The 20,746-nt window shown below is 38.8% G+C and overlaps 1 protein-coding gene across 2 annotated transcripts in view; it reads right to left on the bottom strand.

Moving 5' to 3' along the window:
- LOC131593025 (protein SCAF11-like) overlaps window positions 1-20,483 on the bottom strand; it is a 47,971-nt gene extending 27,488 nt beyond the window's left edge. The window contains exons 1-3 of one of the 2 annotated variants that reach the window (XM_058865178.1): window positions 20,337-20,483; window positions 3,611-3,686; window positions 2,594-2,748 (exon numbers count right to left, since the gene is read on the bottom strand). In XM_058865178.1, coding sequence (XP_058721161.1) covers window positions 2,594-2,748; window positions 3,611-3,671 — 216 coding nt within the window. In that variant the 5' untranslated portion in view covers window positions 3,672-3,686; window positions 20,337-20,483. Of the gene's footprint in view, window positions 1-2,593; window positions 2,749-3,610; window positions 3,687-19,596; window positions 19,717-20,336 lie in introns of those variants that run through there. The other variant, XM_058865180.1, reaches the window with a different exon arrangement.
- Between the last annotated feature and the right edge of the window lie 263 nt (window positions 20,484-20,746).

Here is a 20,746-nt window from a genome sequence, read left to right as displayed (position 1 = left end):
GTGCTAATTAGCATGGCCAAAGGCACACAAGTTGTCAGTCCAATAGTATAGAAGAGTTTAACAGTATAGGCAACTGAATTTTGTGCACAGCAATGCTCTCAAATGCCACAATTAACACAGCCAAAGAGAGCGGAACCATTCATGGGACATATTAAAAAGTTACTCTATAGATTAACTCCTTTGTGGGGGTTCTTGGTCTGCCCCTCACTTTTCTTTTAGGTGTTAAGACACCTTTCTTCTAAGGAAAAGAAAATACAGCACTGACTCAACTGTAATGCTATTTAATTCTGAAACTAAATCTTCAGATTTAGGCAACAGGATCTAATGTGTTAGACCTGTTCCGTGGCAAATTTCCTACCTCCCTCTAGCCTTTAGAATAAAGATGATTTTTATATATTATTTTTTATTGGTTTTAAGCGCTTTTTTTTTTAATCTATATTCTCTCATTTCTTAAAAAGTAAGATGTTCAAAGTGTTATGGCTGCTGCTTTCAGACAGATCTGCTGGTATAGGACACGACTGCAGTTGCAATGTTGAGAATCTCCTGTAGACTGACGAGGAAGCAGAAACATAAAACTCTTATCTTCTGCCTAAACTACCCTGGTTTTGATTAGAGTCTACAAAGTTATACACAAAAGCCATAAACTCTCAGGAGAGCAATGCTTATGTACAGCTTGAAAATAACAGTTTAAAGAAGTAGCTTCTCCTGTTATATTTTGAGGTCCTGATGCAATACAGAAAAATAAAAGAAATACCCAACTTGAACACAGACTGCTGGCAAAGCCTCAAAGTGTAAGGAGCACAACTGAAGATGCACAAAAGGACATGTCAAATAATGTGAATATTAGTTTTTTGGGGTTTTTTTAAGGTTTCATGCAAAAATTTTATTCTCAATTTTGTTTTTCTCCAGCACTTAAAGAAGAAAATACCATTTCTAAAATCAATTTGTTTATACTCCAACAAAAACCCCTTAATCTTTACTCAGAATCAGGCAGTGCATTTTTTAAACAGCAGCTAATTTTTGTATCTTTTTTATATCTTTATTACTCAGAATGACTTAAATTATGGCTATGATCAACCAAGAACCAGAGAAAGCTAACCCTTATGGAACACTCCTCAAAAAAGAACACATTCAGTTACTAAATATTAGTAACAGGCAAAAACCACACAGCATCAGCATGTTTTAAATACTGACATGCTTATAATATTTTTTTTATCTTTCAAATCTATATAACCTCATCTGCTTCTCACAGCTGAAACCTCTGAACCGTCACACAGTTTAACACTTCTTTTGTCACTTTACTTTTAATTAAAACTACTAGATTTAGGCAGTGGAGTTCCATGAACTCAACAGGCCTGGACGTCAGGTAACCTCAGAAAAGGAAGCCTGGCTGGTTTTACCTATCTGATGTCACGAATGAAAAGCAGCAGCAGTCTTATGTAGCTTTAGAGACACCCCCACATCTTTTTTATGGCATCACATCTACTTTACCTGTCAACTCTTAAGAGAAGTTGCTTTTATTCTATTTGAATAGCACTTCAGATCACAAAAAATAAAACTGACGTGACAAGAAAAATGCCAGATCATTCATCCGCCCCTTTAGAACAAGAAAATTTCTCTTCCTCATTGGGCTTAAAAGCATCTGTTAGACAATGTGAATAAACCTGAATCCAGCAGCAAGCCAATATACTGTACTGCTTCCCTGTGCACATCACGGTTTAATGCTTTTCAGCTGTCATTATAGCAACCAGCTAAGTCACTCAGGGTAAAATTGCAAGTGAGAATTTCCTCTTCTCTTACAAATAAAATTGCTCCAATGAATCAAATGCAAAACAGAAAATCTGGCAACAGGAAACTTTGTTTATTATCTGGTTTGTAAGTCTAATGCAATTTTAATGTAATAATCTTTTTTTTAATACTCTGAAGTTCATACAAATTCTTCAGAAAATTGTGTTACCACTGCCTTTCAGTAATAAACAGCACAAAAATTAAGATTAAAAACATAGCAAGAATAAGCATATTGCATATATACCTCAAGGCAAGTGATACCAACCTTCTAAAGGGAATACTGCAACCAAAATCATCATTTACTTCAAAAGAATGATATTACAAAGAAACTAAACAGTGGTCTCACCAAAGTGACAAACAAATTTAAGCCAAGAAGCAGGACAAAAGGCAGCAATCCCCCACTCATTGCAGTAAAAAGCAATATTAATTTGGTGTTTTATACTGATAATTGAAAAAGTTGCAGAGAAGGTTAAACACCAGACAATGCAATGATTGCATGACATAGGTGAGGAAAAAATGGACTAAATAGAACAAGGTCATCAAGGATTTGTTCAACAAGTCGTTTTTCTTTAAGGTTCCAGAACTATTTACGAAGTTATTGACATAGAACAAAAAACTGTTGAGTGAAAGAAAACACAAAATACTTCATTGCATTAAGAAAGTTTTCCAAAATCTATTTACAAATTGGTCATTGAACATTTCCGTGCAAAGCCAAAACCTCTAACTTTCTTAAAAAATATCTGTAGGCATTAGATGCAATAGATTTCGCTGAAAGATAAAAACACACCTTAGTGCTCAGTCTTACCTCAGCCCATTTAAGAATACAAGTCATGCAGAATGTATGACTGCAGTTCTCAGGAAACCCAATCTCTTGTTCTAGAAGGCAGTTCAGGCAGATGGGGCACGTGTTGCCATCATGCAATAAAGCAGAACAGGAACAGTTTTCCTCGTTTTCTTCACCTGGTATTATTAACATTGACACTTTGAAGTTTTGACAGTTTTTGAAAAAAAGTCCTTCTAGATTTGAATAATAAAGAAATAAGAATTTTTTCAATACTCCTCTGGCCAGCTTCTTATCTGCATTAGATTTGAAAACTTGAATTAAACTTGCTTGTAACAACAGAAAACTGTGTTTCAGGTGAAAAAAGCTAAGCAACATATTTCACAGACTACTGTACCAGTAGCCATTAAAACAAAGGTAAGTCAATTACAGGGATATTTCAATAAAGCAGGCATCACACTGCTTGCTATTGGTTATGCTATCATTTAAACATAACACCCCTAAGTTCTTTCTCCTCCATGACATAAATTTCACCAGCATATTTTATATTCATTATCTTATATACACAGGGTCTACCTTTAGTTTTTCTTTCTTAAAATTATCTTAATCTGAATATCTTTAAATATTTATTTGATTATTAATCAAATTATATTTATATTATATTATATATATAATATATTAATCATGTACATTAAATAAAAAATTTTGTTAAGAGTTAGAAAGTGTTTTCAGAATACAGTAATGTATGAACTCTTCTTAAAGAAATTTTACTCTGAATTAATTATTTTCTCTGAACAGCAATTGCTATCAACATTTTTGTTTTGCTACTAGAAGTTACCAAGTAATAACAAGAGAAGAGACAGGAAATTATTTGGGGACCTCATAGGCCAGAGCCAAATATTATGAGATAGTGGCTATGTTTATACAACTTCTTTCAAAATAAGCAACATACTAACTGAGAGAGCAAATGAAAACAAATCAGACCTTCAGAACTTGAACCTGAATAATATGCTTTCATATTTTCACACACACAAAATTTACCTTCCATGCCTTCATGCGTCTGATCCTCAGTTTCTTGAATACATCGTTTTCTGTTCTTCATCTTACAAAATGTAGTCTGAAAAACAGAAGCAGTTCATTGAGATTGCAACTTGAAAATAAAATTAATGAGTATTCTCCATTGTAGAGTAGAAATACATAATATTAGAACTTAAGAGAGCATTTACAATGTCTGCAATTTCTAAGTATCATCATTGCTGTCTAGCAACTGATGTTTCCAACTTCAAAATTTGCTTTTGTTCAACAGATAAAAAGTTTTTGCAGTGTTTTTAGACTACCACTGGTGCTTTTATTTTTAAAAATTAAACATATTGCTAAGTTTCCATGCAAACCACCCCATGCAACATTGCAGTAACGAACACCTGCAAACTGCTCTATGCAAATAGTTGAAGCAACAAACTTTAAGCACCCAAGCGCCAGAAGAGTTAGCTGTTTTACAAACCTAGAGTCACCATGGTAGTGGCAAGTAAGAAAAATGAAAGCAGCTTATATATGACAAAAGCAAGAAGGAAATAATTCAAACTATTTGCACTCCAACCCAAGCCCCAAAGGGAACAACAGGTTTCTTCAAAACAACATGAAGCTTTAAAAATTAGTAGTATTTAAAAGGACAAACTAAAACTTCAGAAGACATTGAAGAAATCAGAGATTACAAAGATCTGCTACTTAAGCATTCAAACCTGAATCAAACTGATGTTTACTCTCACACTTCAACACCTTTGCTAGACAAAGCAGCAGGATAGAGCTGAAACTGCCGCAATCCCACTCCTCAAATAAACTTCCTATTTCACTCAGAAGCAATACTTTCCCCCTACCATCAAGACAGAAGAGGGAAACACAGAATTTGCTTTCCCAAACTTTTCTTCTGATCAAGTCTTTATTGCTCGATCTTGGGAGCAGAAAGTGTTTTTTTAATACTAAGAAAGGCAACTCTGCTGCACATTTCCACCACATATACTTCTCATTTTCTTAGGCAACCCAAGAAATCATGACTCAGATCTGTGAGTCTCAAACACAGACTGTTTGCTAAAGAAATGGTTAAAACTGTGAAACTAATTAGAAATCTGTATTTAGAATTCAAAATGGCTTCAATGTTCCTATTAGAAATTACTTTTTGATTCCTGAAAGAGAACATGGGAATCAATCCAACTGTGGGTAGGGAAAAGTGAAGGGACAAGGAAAGAAAAGCCTAGCTATAACGGATTTTCCCCCTACACTATCACATTTTTATATCTAAAATTATTTCAAAAGATATCATTAATACATGGCATCAACTATAGGCTGGTTACCAGCACTAATACTAACACTGACTGAGTTGTAGTCAATGCTGTAAGCTACAGGCATGTTCTTTTGGCAAAACAACTACTGTCCAGACCTCCACCATTTGCAAGCTAAGCAAAACTAAACCCAACCCAAGTCAAGCAGCTCCTTTAAAGTTTAATGCCTTCAACAAGCAAAATCTGCATGAAATCAGGGCAGGTAAGACCACCAAAACCACATATGAATTTAGGAGATTGTGGTCTGTCGCTTTCACTCTGATTTGCACAAGTGGCTTTGGCCCCAGAAAATGTAAATCATGCAGTTGTGTGCAGTATAGATGCTTTTATACATAAAATATAACATCCCTCCTGTTCTATATCTTAAAACCTCAACAATGTTTTACAGAAGCAGAAAATTCCACAAGCTATACTCAAACATCTTTCAACCCTACAAGTCCCAGGACACCTTATAGCTGAGTCAGTTTCAAGACAATATCAAGAATTCTGTACTCTGCATACTTACACAGAAAAGTATTTAATAAACACAGCCTAGATACCAAATTAAGGAGTAGCTTTTGAGTTCACACTTATTATAACAGAAGTCTTGAATTCACTAAAACAGATTGCAGAAACAGAACACAGAAGCTCTTCAAATTTGTTTTTCCCCAGAAAAAGTAATCTTGTATTCCATTGCACTCTTTCTAGACACAGACATCCCAGCAATTCTGAAACACTTCCAATAATTAGAAAACCAGAAATCCTAAAATTCTGACAGAATATCAGTAAATCCAAGACATGCAGCAACTGAAAACATGTGGTTACCCCATTCTTCTCACAAGTCTATTATTTAAACAGATACTGAGTGCTGCTAATGCTTTTCACAGATCACTATGCACAGCACAACTTTGTCAGTTTGATATTTATTGCATTTCACACAACACAGTAAAGAAATTTAATACTACTGAATTTTTTATAAATAAAGAAAAAGGTATCAAAATTTACACAGTATTTAACAAATTAACTTTGAAAAGACTGTTTTCTGTACTACTTTAAAAGGGCCATCACAGGCATTAAAATAGAAGAGTTAACACTGGACTGTTACTACATTTATATGATTAAAAGCAGAGTTAGGAAAAGAGAAGCTGGTGGTTTAGAAAGAGCAGACAGCATAGAAAACAGAATACTTATTTTTCCCAAAATGTGACAAGCCAGCAACAAGCACTATACTATGTTGTGACCAAAATTAAATAAATAAATAAATTTAAAAAATAAAAAAATCAACCCTCTCCAAACTCCAGATAATCCTTCCTAAGAATGCCTCAAGACAGCATAGCATTACAGCCAACATGGTACTTTTCTGGTGCTTGTACATTCTCAATGGAATTACTTTCTAAGAGAAATATCTTACTTTATTTCATATTTGACATAAAGACAAGGGTATCCTAGTATATTTAACTGAGAACAGTGATCAGAGATACTAGCACAGGTACACAACACTACCTCATTTCTCTGTTCTCTTAAAATAATTAAGTTTCCAGACTATTCTTCCAAGGAAATGAAATTCCTGCTCTTATTTTCATGGAATGCATCTACCAACAAACGTGCTTAAAGAGAGGTAACTGTAGATTGTGGTAATAGATTTGTCACTGTCCATCTGACAAAGCTTCAAGAAGAATTTAAACAATTCCATAAAGCAGACTAAGTACCATGCACACATGAAACTATTTGCTATATCACAAAAGTAGAAGTGTGATTCACACAAACTACTTCATAGAACTCACAACTTAAAAACAGAGCTCTATTTCCACACTAATTCATTGTGCACATGGAAAGAAAAGACTTGGTCTGTTCAAAGTCATGCCTCTTAATTCCTTAATGAATCTGTTACATTAAAATCTTAAAAAGACATAAAAAAAAAAAATTGGATTAAAAAAATTACAGAAGCCTAATTATAAGTGACACATGAAATTAGCACATGCCTCCTTCTTTGCCTAACTACAAGACAAAGTCTTTACAAGCATTCTTTATACACTGTAAATGAAATGCATCAACTAAATACCCTCTTCCTCCAACATAATAACAGTCTAGAGACTCAGCTACATAGAAGTATTCCAGTTCAGCTGGAAAGGGGGATGGAAATCAAGAACACATGCAACAAAGTCTCCAGTGTGAAAGTGAAAAATTATGTTCAAGATACTTTACTCATTTCTGCAACAGATTTAACTCAGGAAACATTTGAAATCAAACTTTCAGCTTCTTAGATACATGTTACATTAATACTCAAGAGTAGTAAGTTATTTTCACTGTTCTGTTTCTCTTAAAAACAATTTATTTTAAAAATTATTTGGGGGACTCATTAGTCATGATTTGATTTTTGATTTTTATTTTTTAAGAACTCAAGAAACAATCAGATTATGAAACAACAGTCAGACATATATTTAGTACACAGAATTTTTTTGCTTAATAAACAACAGTAACAACCTTTACTTCCATCAAAATTTTGGGCAGTAATAAGTAGGATTCTGTTTCTCCCTATGCATTTTCATGGTCATTAAGAAATCTGGGAAAGAGGTTTAAGCGGCTCCCTCAGCAAATACATTTTTAAAGAAAACAGATCTCAACAACTAGTCACATTCACAAAAACAGATTTTTGCTGGTGGTGGTTTTCATTATTGTAATCTTAGTAGTTAATGACAGAACACATATCTTCTGAAGTTCCTCATATGGGCTCATCCTAATCTCTGGATCATTACTGGGAAAACATCCAGCTGCTGATTAAATTTTTTAAACATTTTGCCAGAACTTTTGCGCTGTCTTAAGAGATGGGCTGAGAAAGCACTTGTTATTTGCAATGGCAATTGAACATTTGAAAAGCTTTTGACCTACTCGTATCACCATGTCTAACACAATACATACAGCAAAAAAAAAAATATATTAAAAACCCCACATTACTGGGTATTGTTTAAGTACATCAAGAACCTTCACAGTTATTTAATTTTTTTTTTTATTTGGAAAAACTTCTGATTTGTCAGAAGAGCCTGGAAAGTAGACTTGCTTCAAGTGACAATTGGGTAATGTTTGTCCTTCAATAAATGAGGGCTACACTGGGAATCTGGAAGCACTTATCCTGGATTTTCTCCTTTGTGCAGTAAAATCTCTTGGCCCAGCACATTAGTGAGAATAGAACCGACGGTGACACTCAAAAGCAGGCTTTTAAAGAGGATCTTTACTCTCTGTAAGCTCAAATTGCACCTTGTCTGCATTCCCAAATCAAATGCAATAGAATCAACAAAGATGAGGAGAAAGAAAAAGACCAGTGCTATGCCTTGGGGAATAAAGAGAGAAATCTTTTTCTATAGGTGGTTTAAGCCTATTCATGTAGATCCAGTGTCTTGGAAAGAATCACTGCTATTCAGGCAAGGAGATACTGCTGATTCAAAGACTCTTTCCAGACCCTCTAAGGATGAAATTACCCAAGAGACCTGAGCTAATCTAACAGTTTGCTGCCACCCTAAGAAGCAGCTATGTTTCTCACCACTAGTGATGGTGAGCAGACTCACTAAGAGCCATAGGTGTCCAAAGACATTGCAAGTGACAGAATGAGGGAGGGAAGAAATAAAAAGGCATTCCCCCTTTTGGCAGTGGCAAAGTACAAAAAAAGCTCAGACTTTGCTGTCAAACTCCCTTCAAGGACACAGCAGTATCTATCTAGATCAGCTGCCAGGTCCATGAAAATGCAAGGTAAAGTCACAGGAGAAAACTACCAAAACCAAATGGCTAGAACTATACCACACTAAACAGTACACTGCTGTCTGTTGCTCTTCCCTTCCCTACACAAAAAACAAAAACAAACAACAACAACAAAAAACAAACAAAAACAAAGCCATCCTACCCAAAGCAACACAGTAGATATTATCCTCAGATTTTCCATAATCTAGCAGCAAGATACTGACATGCACACTTCAATTAGAGATGCTGTGGCTATAGCTATGTCCCTGAATCATTGTTTTAATTTTTGTGGCCCACTCAACAATAACAATGTGAATAGCAGCTGCAAACACTCATGTCCAGTCAGCACTGGACAGGACAACACCATAACTGCCTCCTAAGCAGGGAATGCAGGCATAACTCCCATCAAAATGTGCTTGAGAACTGCTCCAGTGACTCAGATGCAGTGCAGACTATCATTTAGTAAGCTGTCTGACCATCCAGAAAGTCAGGAGTTTTAAGACTTAGAACCTTACAGTGGACACACACACACAAGGTAATCTCCTTCCTATGTGTAATACTTATAAATAGTCTCTAAACCTGCAGTACAGATCTTTTCTTGCTAAATAAGTGAAATAGGCAGTGGTCCTCGATGAAGTTTAACAAAGGAGTACCTGCAAAACTTAAGCAAAAAATAGAGTAGTAAGAAAGATGCCATTTAATAAGACCCCCACATATTTGAGAATATTCTATAAACTGTAGGGGACACCATGTCTTCTACAGAATGTTGGGTGTTGAAGTGCTGCTACAAATCAGACTGAACTCTAGAGTTTTGCAAGCAAAACACTTCTGTTTACTGGACAGTGTAAAAAGGTAGCCTAGCAATGTCAGCAAAACCACTTCATGTATCTGTGCCTTGACATCTTATGCTGATCCCCAAGTTGCTTTAGCATTCTACGATTATTAAATGAAGAACACTCATCATAGTTATTCAGACGTATAAGGGTGAATAACAAAGTTCTAGCTCTACTTAGAAAAGTCACCATCCAAAAAGCTTCACTACAATACAGATCCAGGCAGATTACCAACCTGAAAAAAGGGCAATATACTTACATTGTAAAACTTACACTTTACTGTTAATATCTCTAGCAACAGCATGGAACCCATATAATGTTCTTTAGTACAAACTTACCAAAGCTGTAAGAAATCTAAACCAACAGATTTACTACTCAACAGACATCAACCAAGTTACTATCACCAACAGGAACCTATTAAGGAACTTCCTATCTCTCTCTATACTAGGAAACTCAAACATGGGAGAAGCATCCCTTCAATCTCAGAATCCCAGTCATGTAGCTGGCCTTCCAGTCCACCAACCTTCATGTTCCCTTCGTTCCACAAGTAACCAGCTCTCATTAGTTTTTAGCTAGTAATAAAAAAAAATGAGGATGTAGGTTACAGAAGAGTAACAAGCAGTAATAAAATGACACTCAAAAATCTTGTCCCAAAAGTTAACTGGTAATAAAGCAATCATTCTTCAGCAAAATTCCAAATCCCATCCTTCCCATCTGAAGAATCCACCCAAAAGAACAAGCCAATTAATCATTCTTAAGCAGTAACTAACTTAAAACAACACCAGGCACCAAAGTTTGTGAAATATTGTTGTTATCACCCCTCCTTCCCCAGAGATGTCACACATGGGATGGCTGATTTGCCAGACTCAGGAGCATCCACATAACTACTGGGACAATCCATATTAAAACCGATGCTTCCAGCAAGCCACAAAAGGTATGATGTTTGACCAAAACAGCTAAAGCCTCAAATAGATATTAATTCTCTTTGTAAAAACACAGAAGTTTTCTCTGTATTCATCAGTTCTCACCATGCTGATGGTGATGGAGCCCTATTTTCTGAGGGAAAAATGAGAGCATGAGAGCATGTCTATTAGAAAACATTTTGTTCCCCTAGGATGGATAGCAGAAGTTTAGGATCTCTCCTGAACTCGTTTTAAAGGTGATAATAAACTGTGTACTTCAGCAGGTTTCTCCATAAGTCAATGCACATCAATTATCCCACAAGATTTTCAGTATCTGGCAGCAGCTGTGAGGTTAGCCCATAAGACCATGTGACATTACATGTCAAAATACAGCTAAGTGGCACCTCTATACTATCAGTATGCTTCAGGGTGACCACTGACAACCAAGATGGCCCTGTATTTAGGTAAAGTCAATTTGCAGACCAAAAACTAGATAGAGCTAAACTTGTTAGTCAGAAAGAAACACAAAAAAACCAAAAAAGGCACTTAGTGGAGTTAGTTGTCACAGTGCAGCTTCATTTGATTCAAAGTATATGTTCCCAGCTGATCATTCTAAACTGTAAATTAAAGTTATGCTTGTGTCCCAGCTGGCTCTTTAGTGACACTTCTCAAATCCGTGGGAAAACCCTTTCCTACTCTGCTAGAGGACAAATTATGTTACTCAAGCCTCTGTCAGCTCTTGACAATTCAAAAGCAGCGAGGGCAAAGACATGCAGCTTCCCTAAATGCTAAACTAAGGCAATTTTGCAGGATAGCTCCTCAGTAAGTCTGCACTGATAACACTGCTTTCCAAAGATGTTCTGAATTTTATAAAACAATCCTAGACCTAATCTTTCCAGAAGCGCATGGCTGGGCTCACAATAGCCATAAGGAGGAAACATTCATTGGAGCTGTAGTTAAGTCCCTTGGGAAAAACCAGCCTCATTTATACAAAAGACAGGATGAATAAAACCTTCTAAAGACTGATACAAGGTGATGAAATGTGCATTCACAGAAACTACAAGCCCACCTTGCTTTTCTTTCCAAACCACTGTTTTCAACAGAAGGCAATGTGCACTGTGCTGCTGTTTCTCCTGTGCATGCACATGCATGATAAGACTCTCAACAGAAGAAGCACTACACCACAACCAGCCCTGTAAGAAGAACATGTGTTTGCCACCGGCTAAGTCACATCATTTCATATCTGGATAACAAAACATGAAAATACTGTAGTAATTACCATAATACAAAAAAGATGAAAGAGAATATAGGGTACATAACACGCTCTCACAAAATGTAGAATTCAGCGCTTAGGTGTTTCTTCTAAGTAGTCTGTGACTAAACTGGGTGAAATTTGGATTCACAAACAACAGGAGCTCATTAGGCATTAGGTGCTATTGTCATAGTGCAAATGGTTCAAGCAACTAAATTGAATCAGCTTAAACTCAAGCCCTTGCCTTCTGCTGGTTAGGCTCCTTAGTCATATGCATACTTTTGCAGCTGGAAGGGATAGCATTACATACCAAAGTCAGCAAAAATGGCTCAGCCATTTCCAAGAACAGGGTTTGTTTTTTTTAAAGTACTTTTTTTCTAGCCACTTGGAAGCACGAGTATTTTCATGCTTTCCACCAAAGAGCAGATATTTGGCAGTGGGTCACTGCGAGTAAGAACATGATTTCCACACGAGTAACCCTTCCAAATACAGCCATGTCACAGATCTGGGGGGAAAAAAAGTTTGCATTTAGTCAATGAATCTTTCCTAGTCATTGCATTTAATTTTCCCCCTCATAAACTTAATCTGTGCTTAGCATACACAAATAATTTTAAGTTCCTAACCCACTGCTACACAGCACATACAACATTCCCACAAGATGAATGAGCATACTTCAGCCAGTGCTATGGCAACACAGCAGGACTTGTTGCAATCATCTCTCTGATGCTAAAGAAACTAAAAAGACCATCTTTATTTTTCTTAATACCATCCTAGTCACACCCAAATAGCCAGACTCAAACATCAGGGATGCGGGAGCTGAACTAGAAGACCTAGCAAATACAGAAGCAGAGAAGACTAAGACCTTTTATCAGGGAAAGGAAAAATGATGGGCAAAATCAATGGAGTAAGACTGAGCTCAAATTAAAAGCTATGGGACAGCAGCAAGAAGAATATTTAAGATGCAAAAAGTAATGGGGCAACAGGAGAGTGGTAGGTAATTAGAGAAACATCTTGATCTGTAGACAAAAAGGACAAATGCAGCAAAGGAAGAAACAACATGCAATTGTCCAACTACAGACTACCACTATTTTTTCTTTTACCTAAACCGTAGTAGTCACATTTTTTAGCTTCTGCATGTTGAACCCCTTCAAAATGAAGGCTATTCTTCTAACAAAATTTATATAATGCACAGGCTTTCCTCTAACTTTATGGTTTAATTTACACTGGAAATAAAAGGACTACAGGAGATTAGAACAATAGACACAGCTTTGATAAAAATACCCTGAATTTGAGTCCTCTAGTAAATTTGAGTAATTTGAGTCCTCTATGCTGTTCCTTCATTTGGAACATCAAATCAAGGGTTTAGATTTGTGTCATGTTTATGACATGTTCATGATTTAAAAAATTGTATTCCTGCAAAAAGAAATTTCAGATTACAAGTAAAATATACAGAGTCAAAAACAAACAAAAGAAAGAAAATAATACACCCATTTAAAAGTACATTTTGCCTCTCCGAGGCATACACTTTAAAAAAACCAAACCACTAGATGAAAGCTATGATGCCAAAAATACAGTCCTCAAGCTCCTTCTTGCTTTAAATAACAGAATTTCATAAGCTCAGGTCAAAGACCTACACTAACCTCTTACAAAAACTCAACAAAAATAAATGCTGTATTTGTGGGAAAAGAGAGCTTGCAAAGGATTTATGACTACTATAATAATTTAAAGTGTAATTGTATTTTGTACAAAATCTCCTACAATATCTGTAGAATAACAATGCATTGGACGTCATTTCAGAAGTAGTAGATAGACAGGGAATAAGCAGATTCAATTACTGTTGATCTTGTTTTCACAGCCCTTACTCAGCAGTAACTTTCAGGACAGCTTAAATAAAGTTAGGAAACCCCAGCCAGAAACGGAAGACAGATATGTAAGAAAAAGCCCTTAACACAAACAGCAACGCAAAGAAAGGTAACACAAACTACTAATGCAAGATGGCAACCTCAAATCTGGGCTTGAAAATACAACCTGAACTCCATCACCTTTCCTTCCAATTTGTGAAGTGAGTCTAACAGATAGTTACACTCATCACCTTTTTAGCTTCACCATATATATGGCATCAAGAAACTGTCTACAACACAATGGTACTTTACTGTGAATTCTTAAGTGACCAACATAGGCTTTGTTATAATTGATTATTCTATGCCATTGCAAACCTTCAAAAAGAACTTCAAGCTTCCCATATCAACAACGCTAGAAGCTCCCCACAATGAGGAACTCCACTGTCATTCAAATTTTCTTGCCAGAATAACAGCCACAAAATAACCACTGGAACCCACAAACTTATCCAAGACTTGTATAAGGTACCTTTCTTGCTTGGACTGATGAAACTGCATCTTAAAAATCACAATTTCATAGGTTTAAAGAGAAGAATATACTTTACTTTCATTGTTATAGGTGTCTTTATTTGGTAACATCTCTAAGCCAAACTCCAATGAGCTCAAGGTAGGCCTAACAGATTGATTTTCTCCAGCTATTTCATAAGACCCCAAATTACTTTTTGTTACACCCATCTATCCACGACAGTCACCACCTCTTACCTAACAAATGACATACTAAGAACATTTTTAAAAAAGCAAAACTGCATAAAGAAAGTGCTTATTCAGTAGCTATATGGAAAGCAGAGGAGAATTTAATTGTCCCTCCTATGTCCAAAACTGCTGAAGTTATTCACTCTGAATAACTTAATTGGCAGACCAATTAAGACCACATGCCTACCATCAGATTCTACCTTAACATCCAGATTTTTAATATTAGTTCAACTCATTTTCATGTGTCTCCATCTCTCCTGTGGCATAGCAAGAAAAGCACCAGTTTCATTGCTCCTGTTTTAGCCTGTGTTGCTATTTAAAGATATGGACAGAGATGAAGACTTCTATCAGGCACTGGAATTTCACATTCTTTATTACTGCTGGCAGTCTAACAAAAGCCAGGTGGTAAGTAGAGGGAAAACAAGGGTTAACACAATTGGCATTTCCAATGAATTTCATACTAGCTTGAAAAAGCTTCAAATTTACTCAATTCATTGAAGTTTACTCACAAATAGTATCTGCAAAGGCAAATCACGGTTAAACAGTACTTTCACCCCTAACCATCGCATTTTAATGCAATCCTTAAATAAAAAAATGCATTGAGACATTATTATTAGTGTCTTTTAGAAAAAGTGATTAGATAATGCAATCTACCACACTATTAGGCTTTAGAAAACAGCTACTCAAAGACATTTCTACTTCCCAATTCTCACTACGTATTCTTTTATACATACACACATATATACACACACAAATGCAAAATCTGAAAATCTCAGAAAGAATAAATACCACCAATCACAGAACCATAAAATTAAAATGTTACCTTTTCATTTTTGCTATGACAAAGTATTTTTGAGTTCAAATTCCAATTCTGTGCTATCATGGAAGAAAAAAAGAGCAATACTTTTGTTTCATCAAAAAAAATTTGTGAGATAGTGTAACTTGCTAATAAAAAATAAATAGGTGAAAATACTCAGCACAACATACACAAATGTAAGACATATATGTACAATGCCTACACAGGTGTGTCTGCCTTTGTTTTCTGAATAAATCAAATGCAGTATTTTGATTGTCCTTTGTGAAGTTAACAATTTCCCAAGTTTAGAAGTGACAACTTCCACATTGAGTTATACTGAATTTGTTTCTCCAACTGCAAGTCTTTAGAAAATGATACACTGCAATAAAAGAACATAGAAAAGTTAAATCTTTCAAGAAGAAGCAGCTTCCTCTTTTCTATGTCTTTTTTAATGTCATGGTTTGACACTGGCTAAAAGCCAGGCACCCACAAAAAACTATACTCACTCTCTTCTGCTCTAGTTGAGCAGAGGAGGGGTAAAGAAAACCTGAAGAGCTCATGGGCTAAGATAAGGATTAGGAAAAAACACTAAAGGGCAAAATAAGCTTAAATGGTACAAAGAAAATTTATTAACAGAATTAAAAGAGGATAATGAGAACTAAAACAAACCTTTAGAACACATTTTTCCTCCCTCCAGCCCCTCCTTCCTTCCCACGTTCAGCACAGAGACAAAACATGGGAGTCTTTAGTCCTTTTGTTTTGGTTTTTTTAAATATCTTTCCTCAATTCACTTAGGGAAAGGAGTTTGGGTTTTTTTCTGCTGTGCCATGGGCTCCTCCCCATGGGAGACAGTTCTCTGTGAACTTTTCTAGCATGGCTTTAATTTTCACAAGTAGCAGTCCTGCCCAATCTGCTGCAATCTGGGTCCCTCCCACAGGTAAACCATTTTCCCACCACTGTTTTTCATGGGTCGTTAGTTCATGGGTTGTACTTTTGAGAATGAACTGCTCTCCTTTGGAAGAAATGGTCCTTTATCTCCAGAAGCAACAGTTTTCTCCCTCTGAGTTTCCCACTAGATTACAGCTTTTCAGCATCTACTTGCTCCAGCATGAGCATCTTTTCTTACAGGCTTCAAGTGGACCTCTGCATCCCTCCATGTACTTCATGAGTAACAGGGAACCAGTTTGTTGTATTATAGTCCTCACCACAGCTTGTAGAAAAATTTCAGCTCCAACGTCCAGAGAACCTCTTTCATCAACCTTAGTGCTGTTCTCCTCATATGCCCTCACTTTTTCTCTGACTCAGAAGAAAATTGTCATTTGCAGGTTCATTTGTTCTCAAGTTCTATCAATTGGAAAATTCTTATAGGGTTTTGTAGTGCTGAAAGGTTGAACCCATCTGGGCTCTGCATCAGGGAATTGCTCATCATGCCCCTCGTTGTCGGCCACCTGCTCTCCTTGAGCACGGTGCGGGCAGCACTGGCCGCTGCGGCGCTGGCTCCATTCAGCACCTCTCTTTATGCCAAAAAGGAGAAACTGCTGCCCCTGCCCTTCTGCCCACAGCACAGCTGGCTAAAAGTGCCTAAGCAAGCCCAGTTTACTGCAGACCGTGCCGAGATAGCCCCAGCCGCATGGGTGCTCCTGGCGCTGGCCCCGGCTGCATGGTACTGGCCGCGTGGCCATTTGCCGTGCTGGGATGGCCCCAGTGGCTACCTCATCACTCCTCAGAAGAGAAGAGTGTGCACAGATTTTTCTTTTCTTAAATATGTTATCACAGAGGCGTTGATAACTTCTCTGATTGGGCCAGCCAATATGTCCATCATCAGAGCCTTCAGGGATTGGATCTGCTGGACACAGTAGAAGTTTTGTGGAGCCTCTCGCTCAGAAGCAGCCTCTGTGGTTTCCTTGGCCCCCACTAAAAGCCAGGCTGTATTAAACCAACAGAGTTAGTTGGTTGGATTTTTTAAAAGCTCCCAACAGAGAAAAACTACTTGTTGGATTTGGTGTGGGGTACTTAAATACAGATTATGCACATTCAACCTTTAAGAGTCCCTCCAAAGCATCACCCCCATCATGCCTTTGGTGCTTCACCAGAGCCAGATGCAGAGGTGACAAACCTCTCTAACAGAGCTGTTTGAGACAGCAGAGCTGCAGCTTTAGCAAACACAAAGGTGCATTCACCTTCCATCTTCCAGCTACAGCCCTCCCTTGCTACTTCAGGACTGCAGCTATGTTCCTACACAAGAGATTCAAGTAGTTCATGGTATCAAAATTAAGCGACTTTCTTGCAAATTGTGTCCACATCCTCATCTGTTGGGTGAAAAGAGACTAAACAAGTACGGAAGATACAATATCAATGCACACAGACCCTCTCCAATCAAGCCCACTGCCTTGCAGGGCAAGGTGGACTAGTACATACAGATGAAACAAAATGTGTCTACATTCAAAGCCACAAACTAGCCCTTGCTTTGAAGCATATGCATTTAAAGATCTCTGGCATTGAACACAGAGGATGCTTAACACTGCATGTCAAAGCCACAATTAAAAAAAGGCAGAAAGACTAGACACTGTCAAGATTTAGAAAATCTACCTCATCCTTAAGGGGTTGACCAGATTAACCATAACCATTTAAGCATTCATTCAGAAAAACTGATAACAACGCTTGACAGCACTGAATAGTCAGTTTAGCCATCATGAGGAATTGCTCTGCATGTTTGTATAGGTATTAACTGGAAAGACAAATTTTCTCCCTCGCCTTAGACTAACTGGCAAAGAAAATCTGAACACTGAACATCAGTCTGACAGAAAGCCAGGCTTCAACAATTTTGTGTAGGTATGGCAAGTCAGCCCTTCAAACTTTTACCAGCAGTGGTTTCTTCATCCCTATTAATATAAAGTATGTTTAAAGACATCATTATTTGAAAGAAAAATTACCTTTTAATGTCTATATAAAACCCACTTAAGTAATTTAAAGTTTTTGCACAGGTTTTTTTAGTACTCAGGACAGTGGAAGACTGAAGATCCTGCAAAGAAACCCTATAACAGGATAAAACAAAAAACCAATAGATCTATGTAACCTGAGAAGAACAATCATGTATGATGAGCAGAACTGTCTACAAGTTTTATAAAACCAGGGGCTAGAAGCCATGCAGGAACTGCATCAAACTACAGCCAGTTGAGAGCACAGAGAAACTCTTTTATCATCTAGATGTTTCCAATGCAATAGCTGACTAACTAGAGAATAAGGTAAACTTACAATTGCCTACTGGGTCAAACTCAACAACCTTCACACATGCAACAAACAGCCTTCACATGTGATAGAGAACCATAAAAATCAGGGCCAAAATACTCACTATATACCTGGAAAAGTGTTTCCAAAGGTAATCCGAATACGAGGTAAACTATACCCAGGATTACTCAACAACCCAAGATCACTGCTATTCAAGAAGGTCAGAAAAAACATTCTCTTCCATGACCATTTGGAAGAGAGATTTCCTCACAGACAAAGCTGTTGCTTGCCCTGCTCATTCCAAAGCAGACTTTAAGGTCAGTGAAACATGAAAAAAATAGACATATTTCTTATTTGTGTCATTTGTCACTCAAAGCTGACACATCAGCAAATGTAAACTACTGAAAAGAAAGCTTCAAAAGATTTAATATTCTGACTAAAAGTCTAAACAGCCATCCCCACCTCAAATATGTCTCATCTTATCTCAGGAAATAACAAAATCAAACACTGTATTCCTAGAAATGTTAAGGAAATGTTAGAAATGTTAAAGGAAACACTTGAAAAAGTACTCGGGATCATTTCCAAGTATTTTCCATGCCACTGAAGAGGATGCTAACCATTTTCTTTTAATACTTTAAGTTTCCAAATACAGCTTTTCCCGTTAAAAAAGATGATACATGGATTATCACATATAATCAACCAAATAACAGCAAATTTTTTGTCACTGTCATTTCATTTAAGAAGCCTATTACTTATTTATGCTAAGAGCAAATGAAATCATGACAAAATTACTCTCCCATGTGTAAGAATCTGAATACCTACATAGTAAAACCTTAAGTCAGATTATACTTAAAACTATGACCCACTGAAAAGAAAATCAAAAGCCCCCACACATTAGTGATCTACAAACTTAACAGTGGACACTCAGTTAGCTAGATTTCCCTTTAAGGTTACCGAAGCTATACAATTACAAACTTAAAATAGAGGTTCAAGAATCAGGCACATTCCAATCCATCATAAAATAATTACTTAGATGGGCACAGCCTTAACTGTCTCTTGACATTTTAAATAAATAATTCTTTGCCAACAGCACTTAGTTACTGATACTAAATATACGGTAACTACCTGGCCTTTCTCTCTGTTATCTCGTTCTTCCTAAGAATTTAAAATTAATTAGTAGTCTAAGAGGAAAACATCGTGAGAGGGAGGGGACCAATTTTAGTCCTAACAATACAGCTTTGTTTTGAAGTTATGAGTTACACTTCGGGCGCAAGTTAATAATATTCTTTAATACTCACCAAAGAGGGAAAAAAAAAAGAAAAAGAAAGAAACTAGGACACCATGTACTATAAAATACGAAAACTGGAAATTATCTCACTAGCTCGGTAAATTACTTCCAGGCTCCAGCGCTCCCCTGCACAACTTTGCTGATGTCTAAGTCGCGGTCCCACACCAGCACAAAAGCAGAGCTAGGCTTTGAGCTGAGCCTCTCCGTGCAACTTCCTCCACAGCTCTAAGGTCCCAGAAGCCGCTCCTCCAGCAAAAGCCGCCGGTGTTTACAGCTCCAGGCGTCCGGTCGTGCGCCCACCCCACCGGGAGCAGAGGGACGGCGGTGCTCCGCGGGCCGTATCTTTGTTCAGCCCCGCTCATGGGTCAGCGGGCAGAGCTGCTGTTCCTCCCGGTGCGGCTTCACAAAAGCTTTCGGCACGGAGGGGGCCGGCGGATCGTCCCGGCCGCGCCGCTTTGTTTCCCCTCTCGCCCCAGGGGGGCCGGCGGATATGGGCGCCAGACCCGCGTCTCGCCACGGCGACCGAGCGTCAGCACCGCTCCCGGTCGGCGCCACGACGCGGGCGACGAGGAGAGGTGGGGAGGGGAGTGAAGGGGGAAAACGCGGCCGGAGCCGGCAGCAAACTCCGCCCCAGCCCGGCGGAGCGGCGGGAGCGCCCCAGCCCGGCGGGCTCCGCGCGGGGGCGAAGGCCCCGGCCGAAGCGGGACTGCAATGCCTCCCGCCCGCCCCCCTCTCCCGGCCCGCCAGCGCCCGGCCCGCGGCCCCGAGAACTTCCCCTCGCCGCGCGGAAATTCCCGAGGGAGGCGGCCGGAGACAGCCGCCGCGCTCACCTGGCGCCGCGACGTTCCCTGACGCGGTCTCTGCCCCGCAGGGAGCGGCGGGTCCGGGTCCGGATGCCCGCGCCCGCTCCGCCGCCTCGGGGCCGCCGGGGCTCGCGGGGCCCCGCGCGCTCAGCGCCCGCCGCGCCGCCACATGTCCGCGCGTGGCCGGGGGAGCGCGGCGGCAGCGCCGGCGGGGCCCGGGCGGGGGCGCTGCTCCGCTCCGGCAGAGGCGGTGCCGCGGCGGCAGAGAGACACGCCTCCAGACCGCCCCGCGCCGCCCCCGGAGCATTATGGGATAGGTCCTCCAGCACCGTCTGGCGGGGCGGGCGGGAGCGGGAGGGCACGTGACCCGGCGGCCCCGCCCCGAGTGGGCGCCAATGAGGCGGGGCGGGGCCGCGCGCCGCAGGCGGGGGCGCCCT

The sequence above is a fragment of the Poecile atricapillus genome, chromosome Z (genome assembly GCF_030490865.1).
Source record: "Poecile atricapillus isolate bPoeAtr1 chromosome Z, bPoeAtr1.hap1, whole genome shotgun sequence".
Classification (NCBI taxonomy): domain Eukaryota; kingdom Metazoa; phylum Chordata; class Aves; order Passeriformes; family Paridae; genus Poecile; species Poecile atricapillus.
Note: the sequence above shows the minus strand (reverse complement) of the source record. Positions and strands in the feature narration are given on the sequence as shown.